General features: G+C 35.3%; 1 protein-coding gene across 8 annotated transcripts in view; it reads right to left on the bottom strand.

Annotated features, from left to right (window-relative positions):
- Nucleotides 1–9,708: 9,708 nt before the first annotated feature.
- The window catches only part of LOC126705794 (ankyrin repeat-containing protein ITN1-like), a 73,633-nt gene continuing 65,767 nt past the window's right edge, over nucleotides 9,709–17,574 (bottom strand). For all 8 annotated transcript variants that reach the window (XM_050405004.1, XM_050405002.1, XM_050405001.1 and 5 more), the window contains 2 exons: nucleotides 11,004–11,437; nucleotides 9,709–10,493 (listed from right to left, as the gene is read on the bottom strand). In XM_050405004.1, the coding sequence (XP_050260961.1) occupies nucleotides 9,879–10,493; nucleotides 11,004–11,437 (1,049 nt within the window). In that variant the 3' untranslated portion in view covers nucleotides 9,709–9,878. The remainder of the gene's footprint in view (nucleotides 10,494–11,003; nucleotides 11,438–17,574) is intronic.

The raw sequence follows: 17,574 nt of genomic DNA, 5'->3' as shown, positions 1-17,574 counted from the left end.
GAACTTTGCAGTCAACATCTTTCTCAAGTTGGTGAGTAAGCCGTGTACTAGGATCTGTGCATCAAATTGATTAATCACGTACATGGAGCCGTGCATTAAAAGGAGAGATTGTCACTACAAAACAAGTCCAATTGGGTATTGGGATAAGAGTTCAATTGTAGGTTGGTATAAGGTACTGGGATTCCTTTACTTGTAATCACTTGTTGTGATAATAGTGGATTCTCGAGAGTGGTGACCTTAAAATCATCCGGTGGGGTTTTTGCCTTATAGGTTTTCCCCATTCGTAAACAAATCATCATGTCAATTTAATTTCCACTGCATTTAGTTATTTAGTTATTTGTTTTTGCTACCACGCCTATTGCAAGCTAATTGAATTAATTAATTAACTTGGCTGATTAATTTGTTAATTCATCACAAGGGGTCAATACATTTTTGGCCTATCAATGTTGTTTCTTTTCTCTCTTTATGCACATGCTTCTTATATATTGAATGCAATCTTTTATTTCTGTTTCACACTAAGATGCCGTGATGAGTTTTGTTTAAAGTGTTTCAAAAATACAGGTTATCAAAGTCTTCTTGCCATGAATTCTCTTCTTGCAAAGTTTTTCAAGAGTTTGTGTTAGGATTGATTTTATTGTATTCAACAAGTGAGTAAGAGTTGAATGATTTATGACTTCTCTCATATGTTCATTTGTTTTTTGTGGTTTTGTCACGGATTGCCAAATGGGGAGATTATTAAGACATATGTGAATCATGTCAGAAACATATGTCAATATAGAATTGGCTAATCCTTTGATAAAATGCACTTTACTTGTAATTGGGTAGATCTAGGATGTGTTTAATGCTTCAAGGAGCAAGATTTCAAGATTATATGTTAAAGCCATGCAAGTCTATCCAAGAAACAAGTAAATAAGTGTTGGATTTTAAAATTCGACAGCTAGTATCTATTGAGGTTTAAAAGGATGCAGAAGCCCGATGCTCAACAGCTTCTTGATAGATAAGCTATCTATCGAGATTAATGAAATTCAGTTTTTCAATGCTGATTTCATTTCAATCCGTAAATACATGTTTGGGTTTTTCTTTTCTCACAATCTTAAACATATATAAGGATTTTTTTAAGGGCCGTCAAAGGGTGCTCGATTGTGAAGCAAAGTTGTGTTCATGCAAATTGTGATCAGAGACAGAATTTGCCCTAGTTCATCTTTTTCTTGAAGAAGCTGCTATGTTTGTACACCATAGGGTTTTCTAACCAAGGAGCTTCATGATCTTCATCTTGTGATGAGCTGAAAAACTTTGTAGCCAACATTTTTCTCAAGTTGGTAAGTAAGCCACGTATTGGGATTTGCGTATCGAATTGATTAGTCACGTACAGGGAGCTGTGCATTAAAAGGAGAGATTGTTACTACAAAACAAGTCCAATTAGGTATTAAGGTAAGGGTTCAACCGTAAGTTGGTATAAGGTACTAGGATTCCTTTACTTGTAACCGCTTGTTGTGATAATAGTGGATTCTCAAGATGATGACCTTAAAATTACCCAGTAGGGTTTTTGCCTTGTAGGTTTCCCCATTCGTAAACAAATCACCATGTCAATTTAATTTCCGTTGCATTTATTTAATTGGTGATTTGTTTATGCTACCATGTGCACTGCATGCTAATTGAATTAATTAATTAACTTGACTAATTACTTTGTTAATTTATCACAAGGGGTCAATACATTCTTGGCCTATCAGTGTTGTTTCTTTTCTCTCTTTATGCACATGCTTCTTATATATTGAATGCAATATTTTATTTTTGTTTCACACTCAAATGTTGTGATGAGTTTTGTTTAAAGTATTTCAAAAATACAGGTTGTCAAAGTCTTCTTGTCATGAACTCTCTTCTTGCAAAATTTTTCAAGAGTTTGTATTTGGATTGATTTTATTGTATTCAACAAGTAAGTATGAGTTGAGTGATTTATGACTTCTCTCATATGTTCATTTATTTGTTGTGGTTTTGTCACAGATTGCTAAAGGGAGAGATTGTTAGGACATATGTGAATCATGTTAAGAACATATGTCAATATAGAATTGGTTAATCCTTTAACAAAACGCACTTTACTTGTACTTAGGTAGATCTAGGATGTGTTTAATTCTTCACAGAACAAGATTTCATGTTTACGTATTAAAGCATTGCAAGTCTGTCTAAGAATCAGGTGAAGAAGGGCTGGATTTTAACGCTTGATAGCTAGTATCTCTCGAGGTTTAAAAGGCTATTTTAGCCTGATGGTCGACAACTACTCGACAGAAAGGGTATTTATCGAGGTTTAAGAAAATCAGATTTCCAGTTCTGATTTTCATCCAATTCGTGTATTGATATTTGGGATTTCTTTTCTCACAACTCTAAACATATATAAGGATTGTTTTAGGGGCCATCACAGCTGATGCAACTAAATGCAAAAGTTTTTCACAAGCATATTATGAACTAGAGGCATTTGCCCTTGTTCATCTTTCTATTCATGAAGCTGCTGTGTTTGTACACCGTAAGGTTTTGTAACCAAGGAGCTTTGTGATATTCATCGTATTGATGAACTGAAGAACTTTGTAGCCAACCTCTTTCTCAAGTTGGTGAATAAGTCGCGTACTGGGATCACGCATCAAATTGGTTAGTCACATACTAGGAGCCGTGCATTGAAAGGAGAGATTGTTACTACAGAACAAGTCCAATTGGGTATTGGGGTAAGGGTTCAACTGTAGGTTGGTATAAGGTACTAGGATTCCTTTACTTGTAACTGCTTATTGTGATAATAGTGAATTCTCGGGAGTGGTGACCTTAAAATCACCCGATGCGGTTTTTGCTGTATAGGTTTTCTCCATTTGTCAATATGTCAATTTATTTTCCGCTGCATATTAATTTAGTTGGTGATTTTTTTGTGCTACCACGTTTATTGCATGATAATTGAATTAATTAATTAACTTGACTAATTAATTGATTAATTTATCACAAAGGGTCAATACATTCTTGGCCTATCATTTTTTATTTTGTAAAACAAAAAATATAAAGTCTAAACAACCAAACAAAACAGGCAAACAACATAAAAGCATGAAAGAAATGTGCAGATGCATGAAGGCATGATTGCAAAATCAGATAAGAAATCAAGCAAAGAGAGTCCTATTAGGGATAGAAAGAATTAAAGTAGAGTACAAACAGAAAAGACAATTAAGCCTTAGTCACCTTTCTCACCCACACAGCACGAGTCTTTGGCCGTGAAGATGAAAATGCACGTGTCCTATTATGTCTACTAAAGGACATAGAAGAATTAGAATTTTCCTGAAATTGAGTTAAAAAGCTCAAGGCTTTTAATAACTCTCCAAATAAAGGTGTAGGTCCTTAAGAGGAAACCTGTGACCGTTTGGACACTTGCTTTTGAGGATACAACTTAAAGTAATTGGGACGAATGTGTCCACAAACACCATAATGGTGACAAACATGAGGTCTAACAAAGGATTTAGAATTAGCCAAATCAGTTTTGGATTTCATACCTCTATCAATTTCATAGATTGGGGCATAAAGACAGTCTTTGATCCAGAAGCTGTGGAGGAGGAGGGGCCAGAGGAAATAGCATATCCTAAGCCAATTTTATCAGAACTAGGCTTTTGAGCACTCAATAGCTCATCAAGCTTTGCACTTGACATCCTCTCTATTTGAGTTCTAGCTTGACTAAGCTCAACCTCAAGATTATTGACATTCTCTTCTAATGAGGTGTTCTCCACAACAAGAGTCTCAACTAACCTTGTAGTCTCATCTGGTTTGATTAATAGATCAGCTTTTTTAGTTTTTACCTCAACAAGCTCTTTTCTATAAAGATGAGAAGTCTTTTTAGATTTTATAAATTCAAGGCATAGTTTATCATAGGCTTCCTAAAGGGTCAACTTCTTGGGTACTTCATCATCAGAAGAATCCTCACTGTCACTAACACTCTCCACAATCACCTTATCATTTGTGGTATCAAAATCCATAAAGTGACCACATTCATCCACATACTCTATCCTCATATGATCAAAACCTTTGCACTAACGGCACTGGATGAGGGGTTTCTCATTCTTGCCTTTCCTAGAGGATTTAGATTTCTTAGGAGGTTTGTCCTTATCCTTTTTCCTATATTGAAGAAGCTTGATAATCTCATTAGCTATGAAGGTTAGATCCTCATCCTCATCATCATCTTCATCTTCATCTTCAAAGTCATTAATCTCTTCCTCTATATCCTTAAGAGCCAAGTTTCTACTCTTTCCACTTTTTCCCATTAAACCTAAATCCATCTCATAGGTTTGAAGGTTCCCAACAAGCTCAGTTAAAGGAATTTGATAAATGTCCTTCACTCCTTCAATGGTAGTGATCTTGGCATGGAATCTTTCAGGTAAAGACCTAAGGATTTTCCTAACAATTTTGGATTCTGCTATAGATTCTCTAAGGTTGAAGGCAGAATTTACAATATTCTTGAGTTTAGCATAGAACTCATCAAAGGTCTCATCCTCCTCCATCCTTATTTCTTAAAAGCTACTAGTGAGTCTTTGAAGCTTCACAGTCTTTACTGCCTTGGTACCTTCATAGGTGGTCTCAAGAATGGTCCATGCTTCCTTGGCAACTTCCGTGGATGATATTTTCTTGAATTCCTCATTGGTCACCCCACTAAACAAAGCATTCAAGACACTACTATTGAAATTTGCCGCTTCGATTGTTGCTTCATCCCAATCCACTAGCGCTTCCTTTGGCTTAATCCAGCCAACTTCAACAACTTGCCATACTTTTTCACCTAGAGTCTGCAAAAAAACTTTCATACGAACTTTCTAGTATGCATAATTAATAACATCAAATAAAGGAGGAATCAAAAGAGATTGTCCACGATCCATGACAATGGGGGTCAAGGATCACACTCAGGAAATTAATCCAATCAGAATGTACCCGCTCTGATACCACTTGTTGGAAAATTTAGACCTTGGTTGATAGAATTAACAGGTTTTAAACTTAAGTTGTTAATTAGATTTATTATGAATAAACCTTGTTAAAACAAACAAACATCAATATCATGTAAATATCATGCATAGCGGAATAGTAAGTAAGACAAGACATGATGACCGAGGAAACCCACAAACTTGTTTCACAGTAAAAAACTTGGGGGGAAACCTTCCCGAAAAGCAATTCACTATAGTAAAGAGAAATTTCAGATCTAGTACAAAACCTTTGTCCCTAGGCTCTACAATTCTCGTAGATGAACTTACAGCAAAAACCTTCTATCGCTTCAGAACCTCTGAACTCTTCAATATATGAACGCTACCCTCTTTGCAGGAATCCCAATACATGACTAACCAATGATGCACGGCTCCCAGTACATGACTAACTCTAACAACTTGAAGATGTTGTTGGCTGCAAAATTCTTTACTTCATCAACAATGAAGATCAAGAAGTACTTAGTTACAAAACCCTAAGGTGCAAAAGACGCAATAACTTCTTGTAGAGAAAATAAGGCACTAAGCCACTGTTTGCATGTGTTCTCCATGTATATTCACTCAATGTATGTGTGATGGCCTTTAAAATAAGCCTTATATATGTCTAGGGTTGTGAGAAAAGAAACCCTACACATACATGTTAGCATGAGTCGAAAATCAGATTTGGAAATTCTGATTTTGTAGATCTTGACAGATTTTTTGTCGAGCTTTCTTCATTAAACCTCGATAGATATGAATCTATCAAGCTATCTGTCGAGTTTTAATGAACAACACTTCTTTACTTGTTTCTTGGACAAATTTGCATGACTTTAATATTAAACTTAAACTCTTATTCCTTAAAGTACTAAACTCATCTTAAATCTACCCAGTTACAAGTAAAGTGCATCTTGTCAAAGGATTAGCCAATTTACATAACATGTCTCTAACAAGTCGCACATATGTCCTAACACCTTTGGGTGAGGCTGGAATTGTTCGAAGATCACTCTGTTTCTTGCATTCCATATTTCCCAGGCTGTGGTGCCATCTCTCTAGCTCTTGCTTGCTCAATTTTGTTTGCATCTGTCTGAAGAGAAGAAAGAACTCATCCACCCCTTTGCTGCTCTTTTGTATTTTTCCTTGGATCAAAACCCATACATTCCTTCTGAAGGGGCAAGTCCATAGCAGGTGGGAGGTAGTCTCAGGTTCCTATTTACACATATCGCAAGTCAGGTCTACCTTCACTCGATGGCGGTGTAGGTTGTCCCGGGTAGGCAAGCAATTAGAACAAGCTCTCCATATAAAGATGCGCACTTTTGGTGGTACATTTAGTGACCAAACCATGCTCCAAGTTGACCCATGCATTCTGGCTGAAGATTGTTCTGCTTTAGGTTGGTTTCTCAGTCAAATGGCCACCTTGTAGGCTGATTTTACCGTAAATTTTTTTGCCCTATTTTTCATCCAAATAACAGAGTCTTGGCCATTGATGTTAGTTTTAACTTTTAATAACAAAGATCTCCCACCCAAAGTGTGCTTGCCTGCTTCGTATTATGTAAAGGGTAAATATTAATCACCATTTAAGTTTACATGGTATTATGTAAAGGGTAAATGTTAGTCACCATTTAAGTTTACAAAATACACCGTGTATATTAAACACCTGTGTAAACTACACACAGCTTTATGTAAATTATGGAGAATTAAATGACAACAATATGTACATTTGTAGGGAATACCAATTTTGTTTATACATTCTGGGGTTATGGTCAATTTAGTCCTATATTTTAGAAGCAATCAATTTAGTCCCTGCTATTTTCAATTTGTAAGATCAAATTGACAATAATCTCAAAATGTAAGAATTAAAATGGTATTTTGGTTTTTTTTGGTCATCTTTCTTTATACCATGTCTAACATGAACTCCTATTTTTTTTCACCACACACACTTTCGCACATCACAATTGTGGCAAAGAAGTTGAGTAATAGTTTGTAGTCCTCTCTCTCTCTCTCTCTCTCTCTCTCTCTCTTCTATGTTCAAGCCTTTAGCTCCTCCCTAGCTAAATCTACTCTTCATCTTTCTTTTTCTTCTTCCTTCTACTCAGCTTCCTCTCTATCATATCATCAGACTCATAACTTTTGGGTTTCATTGGTTTTACCATGGTTCAAAGATGATGCTGCTGTTTTTTCCTTTTGGGAGCCATAATGGGGATTGGTTTGGGAATGATGGCATGATCTTTTGGTAGGAACTTGATTGTGGTCCGAGGGTTAAGGCTCAAAATTTGGTGGTGATTGAGCCACCGTGTATACACATATGCATTCAAGCTTTGTTTAATGTCTTAGGAAATATAGGTAATCTCTACACAAGATACATATCCTTCCTCTTGCATCTTTATAGGATTGTATTTAGTTTGTAGGGATATGTTTTTTTCTTTGGGGGGGGGGGGGGGGGGGGAGGGCAAAATTGTAATAGAGTCTTTGGTGTATTTTCTTTTGTCATGGATTGTGAAAGAGGGAGATCGTATAATAGTTGAAGACTTAAGAATGCAAAAATTAGATTGCATTTCGATTGTAGCTTGACAGGTCAAAAATCACTTATCTCAACCGGTCGAGTTGCACATCTCAACTAACTGAGATTAGGGCAGATTGGATTCTTAGCTTCTTTTCTTAGCCGTTTGATCTAGGGTTTAGGGCAACTCAAGTACACTATAAATATAAACCCTAGAGCACATTTTTACACACACAAGAGAGCAGTGTTTCTATACACAAATTTGGAATTTTCCAAACTCTCTTGAAGTATCAACCAAAGACTACATGTGTACAAAAGATTTAGTGATTAAGTGAAGTTGTTGCATTCAATTAACCAAATTTACTGATTAAATCTTTGAGTGTGGATCTTGGAGTCACAAACAGGTGAGTTCGAGAGCAATAGTCTTGAATTGAAGAATTTGTGGATCTCGGAGTTACGTGTGGTCACACTAGTAAGTATTACATGAGGTAGTAGTAGATTTAGGATTAAGTCTATTGTATATACTTCAATTCCATTCTAGTGGACATGTTACATTGAGAATTGTTTAGCTTAAATCCTCCTTATATTTTTTACTGTGAAATGGGTTGGTTCATTGGTTTTCCTAGGTCATTATTTAGGTATCTTATGCAATCTATGTTTTTGTGATGTTATTCAATTCAGATCTAAAGCACAATTAAATATAATTAATTAACTTCACTAAGAATTGATTAATTTTGTGACAACTGAGGCCTAAAACCCTAACAAAAAGCACATCGAGAAAAATTAACACAATGTTGTTGTTGCCATAGTGCAGATCTTGTACAAAGCCATAGAGCAATCCAATCTACAATAGTTACTAGAGAAACCTTCAAGTGAATTTCTTGGAGTCACAAACAGGAAGTTTTCATGCAACCGGTTAACTACAATTACTGGCTAAATCTTTGAGAGTGGATCTAGCTTGGTGTCACGAACAAGGGAGTTCATGTGCAACAAATCAAAATTGAAGAGTCTGTAGATCTGAGAGCTACGTGTGGTCACGCTAGTAAGTACGGCATGAGACAACAGTAGATTTAAGGTTATGTATATTGTATAAACTTCAATTCTATTCTAGTGGATTCTTTGCCTTAAGGATTGTTTAGGTTAAATCCCCCTAGGTTTTATATTGTAAAATGGTTTCTTTCATCGGTTTTTCTATGTCTTCATTTTGGTGTCTTATGGGGTCTATGTTTGTGTGATGTTATTTAATTTAGATCAGAAGCATAATTAATGTAATTAATTACTTGGATAAGAATTTTTGAATTTTGTGACAACTGGGGCCTAAAACCCTAAAAGTTTGATTACTTGATCTGATGATTCTTTTACTAGGTATAGGTATTTGTTTGAGTTTGTCCATTTGATGTAATTAGTGTAAATGCAAGGTTGAAATGCCTAAACATTGCATAAAATTTGTTACCAACCACTGTTTGTTATTATTTTCTCTTGTTTTATCTTCTTTTTTTTTTTTTTTTTTGTGAGAAGAGAGGTATAAAAGGAGAGCTAAATATGTATTAATAGAGGAGGATTATAGAACCCTAACTAGTTAACCTTAGGTGGGTAATGTGCCAAATTCTAAATTTCAGATAGGCAATTTAAATTTCAACCAAAGTATAAGTGCGTAAGTTGCAATTGCCCTTATTATTGTTACAATTAAGTCCCTTATGGTAATTTGCTCCAAAAATAGCAATTTTACACCACCTTTATCTAAAAGCTTACTCCACTGAATTAACATTTTTTCACAGGTTTCTCCAAATGCATAAATATAATTTTTAGCTTTTAAAAACACATCTTTTGAAATAGCAAACGAATACACCAAAAAAAAAAAAAAAATTTGATAACCAATCATCAACCCAAGAACTTTTTTGTTTATACTTCTTCCCTTTTAACTAGAAGAAATTTTGGCTCCATACCTGCCTATGACCTTCTCCTCTTTCAATCGTTCGATTTCTCACGACCAAAGCTTCAAGAAATGACACTCACCCTTGAAGTTTTATGATGCAACACATAAGTCCATCCTCTCTCACTTTTGACAATCTCATGTAATAGAAAATTTCGTTAAGAAAGTAAATGTAAGAGGAGATAAATTCTGTTTGGATTCCGCATTTGTTGCTGAAACACTTTCAAACAATCTAAAATCAATTATTTTTCACTTACTGCAACTAAAAAGCTTAGGAAAATTAAAATAAAATACAAATGAAATGTGATGAAGATGAATTAAAAGAAAGACAAAAGAAATTTCATTAATATTATCAGAAGACAATCTCAACACACGAATTTATTGTTATGTATTAAACTTGGGGTACTTTTGAGACGTTAAAAGCGGATACCTAGAGTTACTTTTAGAACCACAAACAATTTGCCCAGTTGGCATCATTGATCATCGACTAAAAGATTCTCTTTTTACTTGACCTAAAAGAAAACCTAGACAAGAATGTTGACATGAATATATCAACCCAAAGTTCATAATGTAGCCAAACAAACAAAATAATTGGGACACAAGCCAAAGTAATTATAACAATCGGCAGCCACACCATTTCGCTTTTAAAGACCAAAAAGGAAGTTGTGCTGAAGGCTACTACCATGCTTACTATGGAGATGAAGAGTGTGGTGAATCCCAAGACCAATTGTGATGGTAATAACGTGAGGAAATCCTTTTCCGTGAAACGTGATGTGAGAATTGACAAGAATATTAGTATTGAAGAAGAAGAGGAGACCAGTGCTATTGCATTTGATATGAAAAATACCCTAAACCACCTAGTTTTAAAAAAAATAGGGGTGCCTGTTTCCTGATTGTTGCCACCCGGTACAGTGAAAGCTGCCGCGAAGACCACAGTGGTAATCAGTGTTGCTACAATCATGCAATAGTTTGCTGTATTCTTCATCCAATTTTCACCTTCTCTCCGTAGATTTTCATGTTCCCTTGTAAATAATTCCCCTGGTGTTAGGCCTTTTGAGTTCTTCTTGTTCAGGTATGAAGACGGCACAACCTTTGCTACCTCCTACAGTTTTCAAGGTGTAAATTGATTAGTGCAACTAGACGAAAAAGAAATTAAAATAGTACAAACATTTAACATAAAACCCAAAAACTCCCTATGTGTGAAGGTTTGTCTTAACTAATAGCCTAAAATACACTTTTGACCCTTTAATCTTCTATTTGGCCGTTCACATTTTTTTTTTTTTTTTTTTTTTTTTTTTTTTTTTGAGAATCCCTTCACATTTGATTTAGTTTTTTATTTGGTCTTTCATAAAAAATGAAAATTTTGGAAAGTAGAAAGCCAAATAGAAATCTTAATCAAGCATAAAAAGCCAAAATAAAAATAACCCCACACTTCAAGTTTCTTCCCAACAAAAATTCTTGGCTACACTAGTATGTCGAGAGAGAGAGAGAGAGAGAGAGAGAGAGAGAGAGAGAGAGAGAGAGAGAGAGAGAGAGAGAGAGAGAGAGAGAGAGAGAGAGAGAGAGAGAGAGAGAGAGAGAGGTAAAAATAATACGAACTAATAACACCAACCTTAAACCACAACAACTCCTGTTGCATTTGAAGGGCTGCTCCTGATACAATATTTAGTCGACATGAAGGAGGTAAATATCCAGCTAAGTGCAGAATGTTCTGTTTTTTTTTTGGATCAAAAAAAGTTAGAATTATTTCCTTGATAGCAACCATCTCATATACTAGAGTGAAGACACTCATTTGCCTATTACAAACGGCAATGTGAAATAAACTTCGTTTTCTCTCATCTTTTTTCCATATGATATCAGGATAAGAGCGAATGAGTATAATCAGGAATTCGACATTCCCAACTTTTGCTGCATACAAAAGTAGAGACGTAACATATCTTGAGCTCTGTTCGTCTAGGTCTTGGAATTGTTTAGCATTTATTGAGAGGCGTTCTACCAATTGATGGGCTAATGTCTGCATAAAAGCATTCTTATAGACTTTGAACCCTAAAATTGTGAAAAAACAAAAAAAAAAATTTCAATTCATAGATCATTAAGTGGTAAGAACAAAGAATTTCTCTAAATACAAAGAGTAAACCTTTATTTCTCACTAAGAGTGCAATGCTGAATGAATTAAATTACATTGCAACTAGTGCTCTGTTTTTGTTGGATATATTTCAGAAACAATTTACATTTGTGATCATACAACATATCTAATTATAAGCAAGAACAAAATAGATGTGTTAAGTTATGTTTTCTACATAACATTTATGTTGGCTGTATTTCATGACAAAATTTGTTGTAATTTTATTAATTTATTTCCTTGTATTTTGTGGGATTTATTTGTAATAGGTTTAGTCTTAAGTTAGTGAAGATTGTTCAAGATAGTGAAATTCGCGAATGGCTTAGGTCTACAACACTCATGAAGATCACATGAGAAGCACATGTCGGAAGCTCAAAATTTAGTTATGCCAGTGTACTTTGTAAGTAACTCGCGACTTGGCTAAATCACAAAGTGACCTGTGAAATGCTCTGATAGCTGGAATTTTTGTGTGACCTTTCATTTCCTTCACACACACCATATATGCCTTCAATACCCACAAATTTTTAAGGAGACTATTAGATAGAAAACCCTAGAGAAATCCTTGTAGTCTCTTCTCCTCCCTTTTTTCGTTGTCATACCTTGAGAGGAGATTTTACCCAAACACAACCCACACACAAATTGAGTGTTAAGAGTGTTTTAGAGCTTAGGAAGCATTAGGTCTTTGCCAAATTAAGCTGGTAAGGCTATGCGGTGCAATCGGGCGATATTGCAGGATCCAGGAAGCTAGTGAAGACAAGACTCTTAGAAGTCCATAGGTAGCTAGAGCTTGGAGGGCTTAAGTACTTAAGTAGATTAGGCTTGGAGGGTTTTTTGGTTATCCCTGTAGTCCAATTCAAAAAGAATCCTATTGTTTTTTTTTTTTTTTTTTTCGTTCAGTAATAAATTTTTTATTTTAGGTTCATAAAAGAAATTAAAATAAGAAAAATGAGACAAAAAGTGGATCATTTCAGCTTGGAGGGCTGCCAAGAGGCTTTTACGCTAAGTTCTTCGATTTTCCTCTATAACGCATTGCATGTTATCTTGGGTTTGATGCTCTTTTCCCTACTACCCTTTACATTATTTCCTTGCACATATACATTCATCCATGCAATTGTTGCATGCTTCAATTAATTAATTTGCTAATCATGTATATTCTGCATTAAGTGTGTTAAGTTTAAAATTAATCAAGCCATAATTAAAATTTAGGGGACTTAATTAGCTCTAGTATTTAGACTATTGAGCTTTCAAGGTGTAATAAGCAAACACAATAAATATATTCTATATATAAGAAAAAAAATATGTAGAATAATTAAACAACTCATAGAGCAGATGCGTGGAGAATGAGTAATGCAATATTGATCAATTCTTGTGTTTGACACTGATGATGATAGATTCTACTATTTAATTTTTGTAATTTTCTTAGTTTTGATATTTTTATTTAATTTTTGTTATTATAGGTTTAGGGTATTTATTTCCTTGTTTATAAGTGCTTTTAATGCTTTTTAGGTCAAATTTGGTTCCTATTATGGTTAGGTAGTAATTAGGACTTATTTTGGAATATATTTTCTCGTTTGTCAAGTTTTACAGAGACCTTAAATAGGTCTCCAAGTCTTTAAACATTTAAAAAAAAAATTATTCAATCAATAAAATTTAGTTTTTTGTCTCTCTATTTTCTGTTGGATTTCAAACCCTTTCTCCTTATGGATTCAAGGACCCTTGTGGATTCGATGTTATTTTCAGAAGCTAACAGTTTAGTTTATGTTTTATCAAAGAGAGCATAGTGTGTACTTTCTTGTCGCTTCCACATCCCGCATCAATTGGTATCAGAGACAATCTTGGTCTAGTCTCTAACTTATGAGATGATAGCAATTCTGGTGACAGAAAATCTAGAAAGTATTAAGTGACGTACAATAAGCACTCATAGATATATTTGCTAGGATGGCGTTGTTGGAGCATGGAAACAATAGGGACAACTGCCAAGGAGACATAACTCACAGGCAATCTATTGGTAAGAAAATTTCATATAGGCCTTATAAAATAATTGCAAGTTTTAATGGTTATTTTTATAAAGAAGATTTTTTTTTTATTGGTTACTTGATCTAGAGGATTTATTTGACTATGAGAATATTTCTGATGAGAGAAAGTTAAACTAGTTTAGTATAAACTTAGTAAGTATGCCTTACATTGGTGGGAACGAATACAAACTGATAAAATCCGACAAGAGAAAGACAAAATTCATTAATGGCCAATGATGAAAAAGATGCTTGTAATTAAATTTTTATCCTTTGGATTGAGATGAAATTTCATTGTATATTACTATTGGCCAAGAAGTTCACACTTGAATTATTTTAAAGAGCCATATATTCCACCATTAAGAGAAGAATCGCATGTTGAAAAAAAGAAAAAATTTTCTTGAAGAAAATATAGAAGCTTATATGGAAGTTAAAGAAGACCTTATTATAGAAGAAGAACCTATAATCAAGATTATGGAGGAGATTAATGAAGACCCTATTATAAAGAAAGGCCTTGAAGTCAAGATGGAAGAGACCATTGAGGAAGAAATTGAAGTGGAAATTTTCAAAGATCTCAATAAAATCGAATCATATGATTGTCAATCTCAAAATCCATTTATTTTGGTGGTAAGCATTACACCAAAGTTTATTGATTTTATTGAGGCTGATAGATTTGATTCAATTGCTAGTTTTTATTTGGTAAATCTATACAATTGCATGAAGTCCAAGGAAAAAGAAATTTAAGTTGATTTGTCATTAATTTGTTGCAAGAATGAAAAAAAAGATCAAAGAGCACCAATATTCCAAATATTTGGCACGGATGATGTAAAGTTGTAATTTACAACTATGTTTTTGTTGGATTTATTCCATGACAAAAAGTGTTGTAGTTGTTTTTATTTTGTCCCTTGTATTTTGTGGGATTTTATTGTATTAGTATTAAGTTGATGAATAATCAAGCTTAATTGAAGATTAGTGTATTTCGCGACTAGCTCGTGAGAAGTTCGCAAGAAGGGTTCCTGCGAAAAGGGTATGTGAGAAGCACATGACTGGAAGCTAAAGAGTCATGTCAGGCTGTCAGTTTCGCGGGTAAGGCCTTCCCGCGAGATACCCGCGAGACTCTCTGCTTGGAGGATTTTTAAGTGTGACTTTCTTACCTTTTACCCATACTATATATACATTCATTATCCACAAATGTAAATGAGGTCATTCAGAGAAAAAAAACCCTAGATAGGTTTTCTACAACACACACCCATCTTTTAAAGAGAGAATTACTCATCCTTAGTGAGAAATCACTGTAACCTCTTCTCCTTCCCTCTCCCATTGTCATTCCTTGAGAGGAAATTTGTACCCAAACACAATCCACACATTTTCAGAGTGTAGAGAGTATTTTGGAGCTTAGGAAGCTTTAGGGAATTGCCAAAAGAAGCAAGTAAGGCTTGGCGGATGCAATCGGGCATATTGCGGGATCCGGAGAGCTAGACAAGACACGGTTCCGAGAAACCTTGTTGGAGTAGGAGCTTGGAGGGCTTAGGTACATCGGGTAGATTAGGCTTGGAGGGGCTCTTGCTAACCCATGTATCCCAACTGATTGTCTAGTGGATCGATTATCGCTTGGAGGGCGGCGGAGAGGTTTTACGTAGAGTACTTCGGTTTTCTCTTCGATAACACATCGGCGTGTTATCTTGTGTTTGCATTTTTCTTCCCTACTCTTTTAGCTTTCATATTACTGCTATGCTATATTGATTATGGCTTAGAGTAGTTTATTTGTTTATCTGCTCCATTTACTCTATTCCGCACTTAGTATAAGTTAGAGTAAAATCTATCGGCCATAAGTTTAAATTGGGGGTCTAAACAGGTCTTATGTTTTTAACACATTTTCGAGCTTTCAATTGGTATTAGAGCAAGTTCACTCGCTGTGGTTTAAATACCTGAGTGTGATCTTTGACCCTTTTGCGATGGACTGGTCACAATCTCTAAATACTCCACCATATTTTGATGATAGCAACTATGCCTTTTGGAAAGTCCGGATGAGAGAATTTTTATGTTCAATTGATGAAACCGTTTGGGATACGGTGGATGTTGGATGGACTAGGCCGGAGGCTGCTAAATCCACATGGGATAAGGCAGCCCTTATAGCAGCTAACGCTAATATTAAAGCTTTGAATGCAATATTTTGTGGTGTTTCTCCAGATGAGTTTTACAGGATTTCTCATGTAACTGTTGCCAAGAAGGCATGGCAAATATTGGAAACTACTTATGAAGGCACGAAGAAGGTGAAAGACACTAAGTTGCAGATGCTAACCACTTGGTTTGAAGAGTTGAAAATGAGTGAAGACGAGTCATTCGACTCATTCTATGGCAAGCTGAATGAGGTGGTTATTGGCAAGTTCAACTTGGGTGAGAAGACAGAGGACTCAAAGATAGTGAGGAAAATCCTTCAATCATTGCCGGAGAGCTTCTGTGCAAAGGTCATAACAATTGAAGAGAGCAAGGACCTTGATGATATCAAAGTTCAAGAACTAATTGGCTCACTTCAAACTTATAAGCTGTCTTTGCCGTCACAAAGGAAGAGCAAATCCCTTGCTCTTAAGACAATTAATGAGAGGATAGATGCTCACGACTCATTGGATGAGGATGTTGTCGATAAAGATGTGGCATATCTTGTGAAGAATTTCCGAAAGTTCTTGAAGTTCAAGAAAAATGGAAAATTTGCTGAGAAGGGAAAATTCCCAAATTTTGGAAAGGAGAAAAAGGATTTTAAGAAGGAAGATGGGAAGAACTCTCAATCCTTTCAAGGAATCACGTGCTTCGAGTGCAACGGACAAGGACATCTCAAGAAAGAGTGTCCCAATTATTTGACAACGAAGGGCAAGGTGTATACCACTACTCCTAGTGATTCAAACTCCTCTAATTCAAATTCAGATGAAAGCTATGATGGAGAGGGAAATTTCTCTGCATTCATGACCATTGCTCTCGTGGAATCTTTGGATGATTTGAGTGTGCTAGTGGAAGAGCTTGGTGAGCACACTGAATTGGAGTCAATAGGGATAGTAGAGGAATTTGATGATGAGGAAGAAGAAGGAACAACGGGACTACAAGAGACCTACAATTCCCTCCTTAAAAAGACCGGTGAATATGCAAAAGTGTCTAAGGCAGCCATTAAAAAGATGAAGAGAGTAGAACAAGATTATGGAAGTCTTCTAGTGCAATAGAAGGAGACCAAATGTGAAATTACACTCCAACACTTTGGGGATTATCATAATTATGCATGTCTATCATGTTTTGATCATTGGTTGTGTTTTATACACTTTGCCCCTTGAGTGCTTGCTCATGCATTGGTCATGCATCTCACATGCACACTAGATGCACATTTGCTGCACACACTCCGACACTTGACATGTTTTGTACTCACTCATATTAGTTAAGTCTTTTTAGACACTTTTAGCACATATAATATGTTTTTGTGTCTATGTCATGCATAGGTCTATATCATGTTTCATCACCCTTAGCATGTCATGTTTACTTTATGCTTTGTAGCATGTTTTAAGATGTTTTTGTTTTTCGTTTGAGCTTCACTTTCTCATTCATCTTGCACCCCTCATGCATCATACCCTTGTTCATATCCTCTTTTCTTTTCCTCATATTCGTAGGGAGAAAAAGCCATAAGGGAGATGCATATACCAAGGGGGAGAAAACATATCTTTTTTAGAAAACTTTGTTTTTGTTTGTATTACTTTATGCTTGCTTTCTCGTTGCTTTATAGTGCTTTGAGTTAATTTTAGTATCTATGATTTGTTACTCTCATCGCATCTTGCTTGTGTTGGACATGCATTTATCCTTATGCTATTGTGCTTTATTGGTTGCATGTTCAGATGATCATTTGCTTTGCTATATGATCATTGTGGTCATTTCCATATGACTCTTTTGTGTTTGATCAAGTTGCTCATATGTTTTACAACATGTGTACTTGATCGTATGTTTACTTGTTACATCATACTTGTCCTTTCATCACTTGATTTACCTTAAGGGTCTAATGTGTTTTGTGCAAG

The sequence above is a fragment of the Quercus robur genome, chromosome 11, assembly GCF_932294415.1.
Source record: "Quercus robur chromosome 11, dhQueRobu3.1, whole genome shotgun sequence".
Classification (NCBI taxonomy): Eukaryota; Viridiplantae; Streptophyta; class Magnoliopsida; order Fagales; family Fagaceae; genus Quercus; species Quercus robur.
Note: the sequence above shows the minus strand (reverse complement) of the source record. Positions and strands in the feature narration are given on the sequence as shown.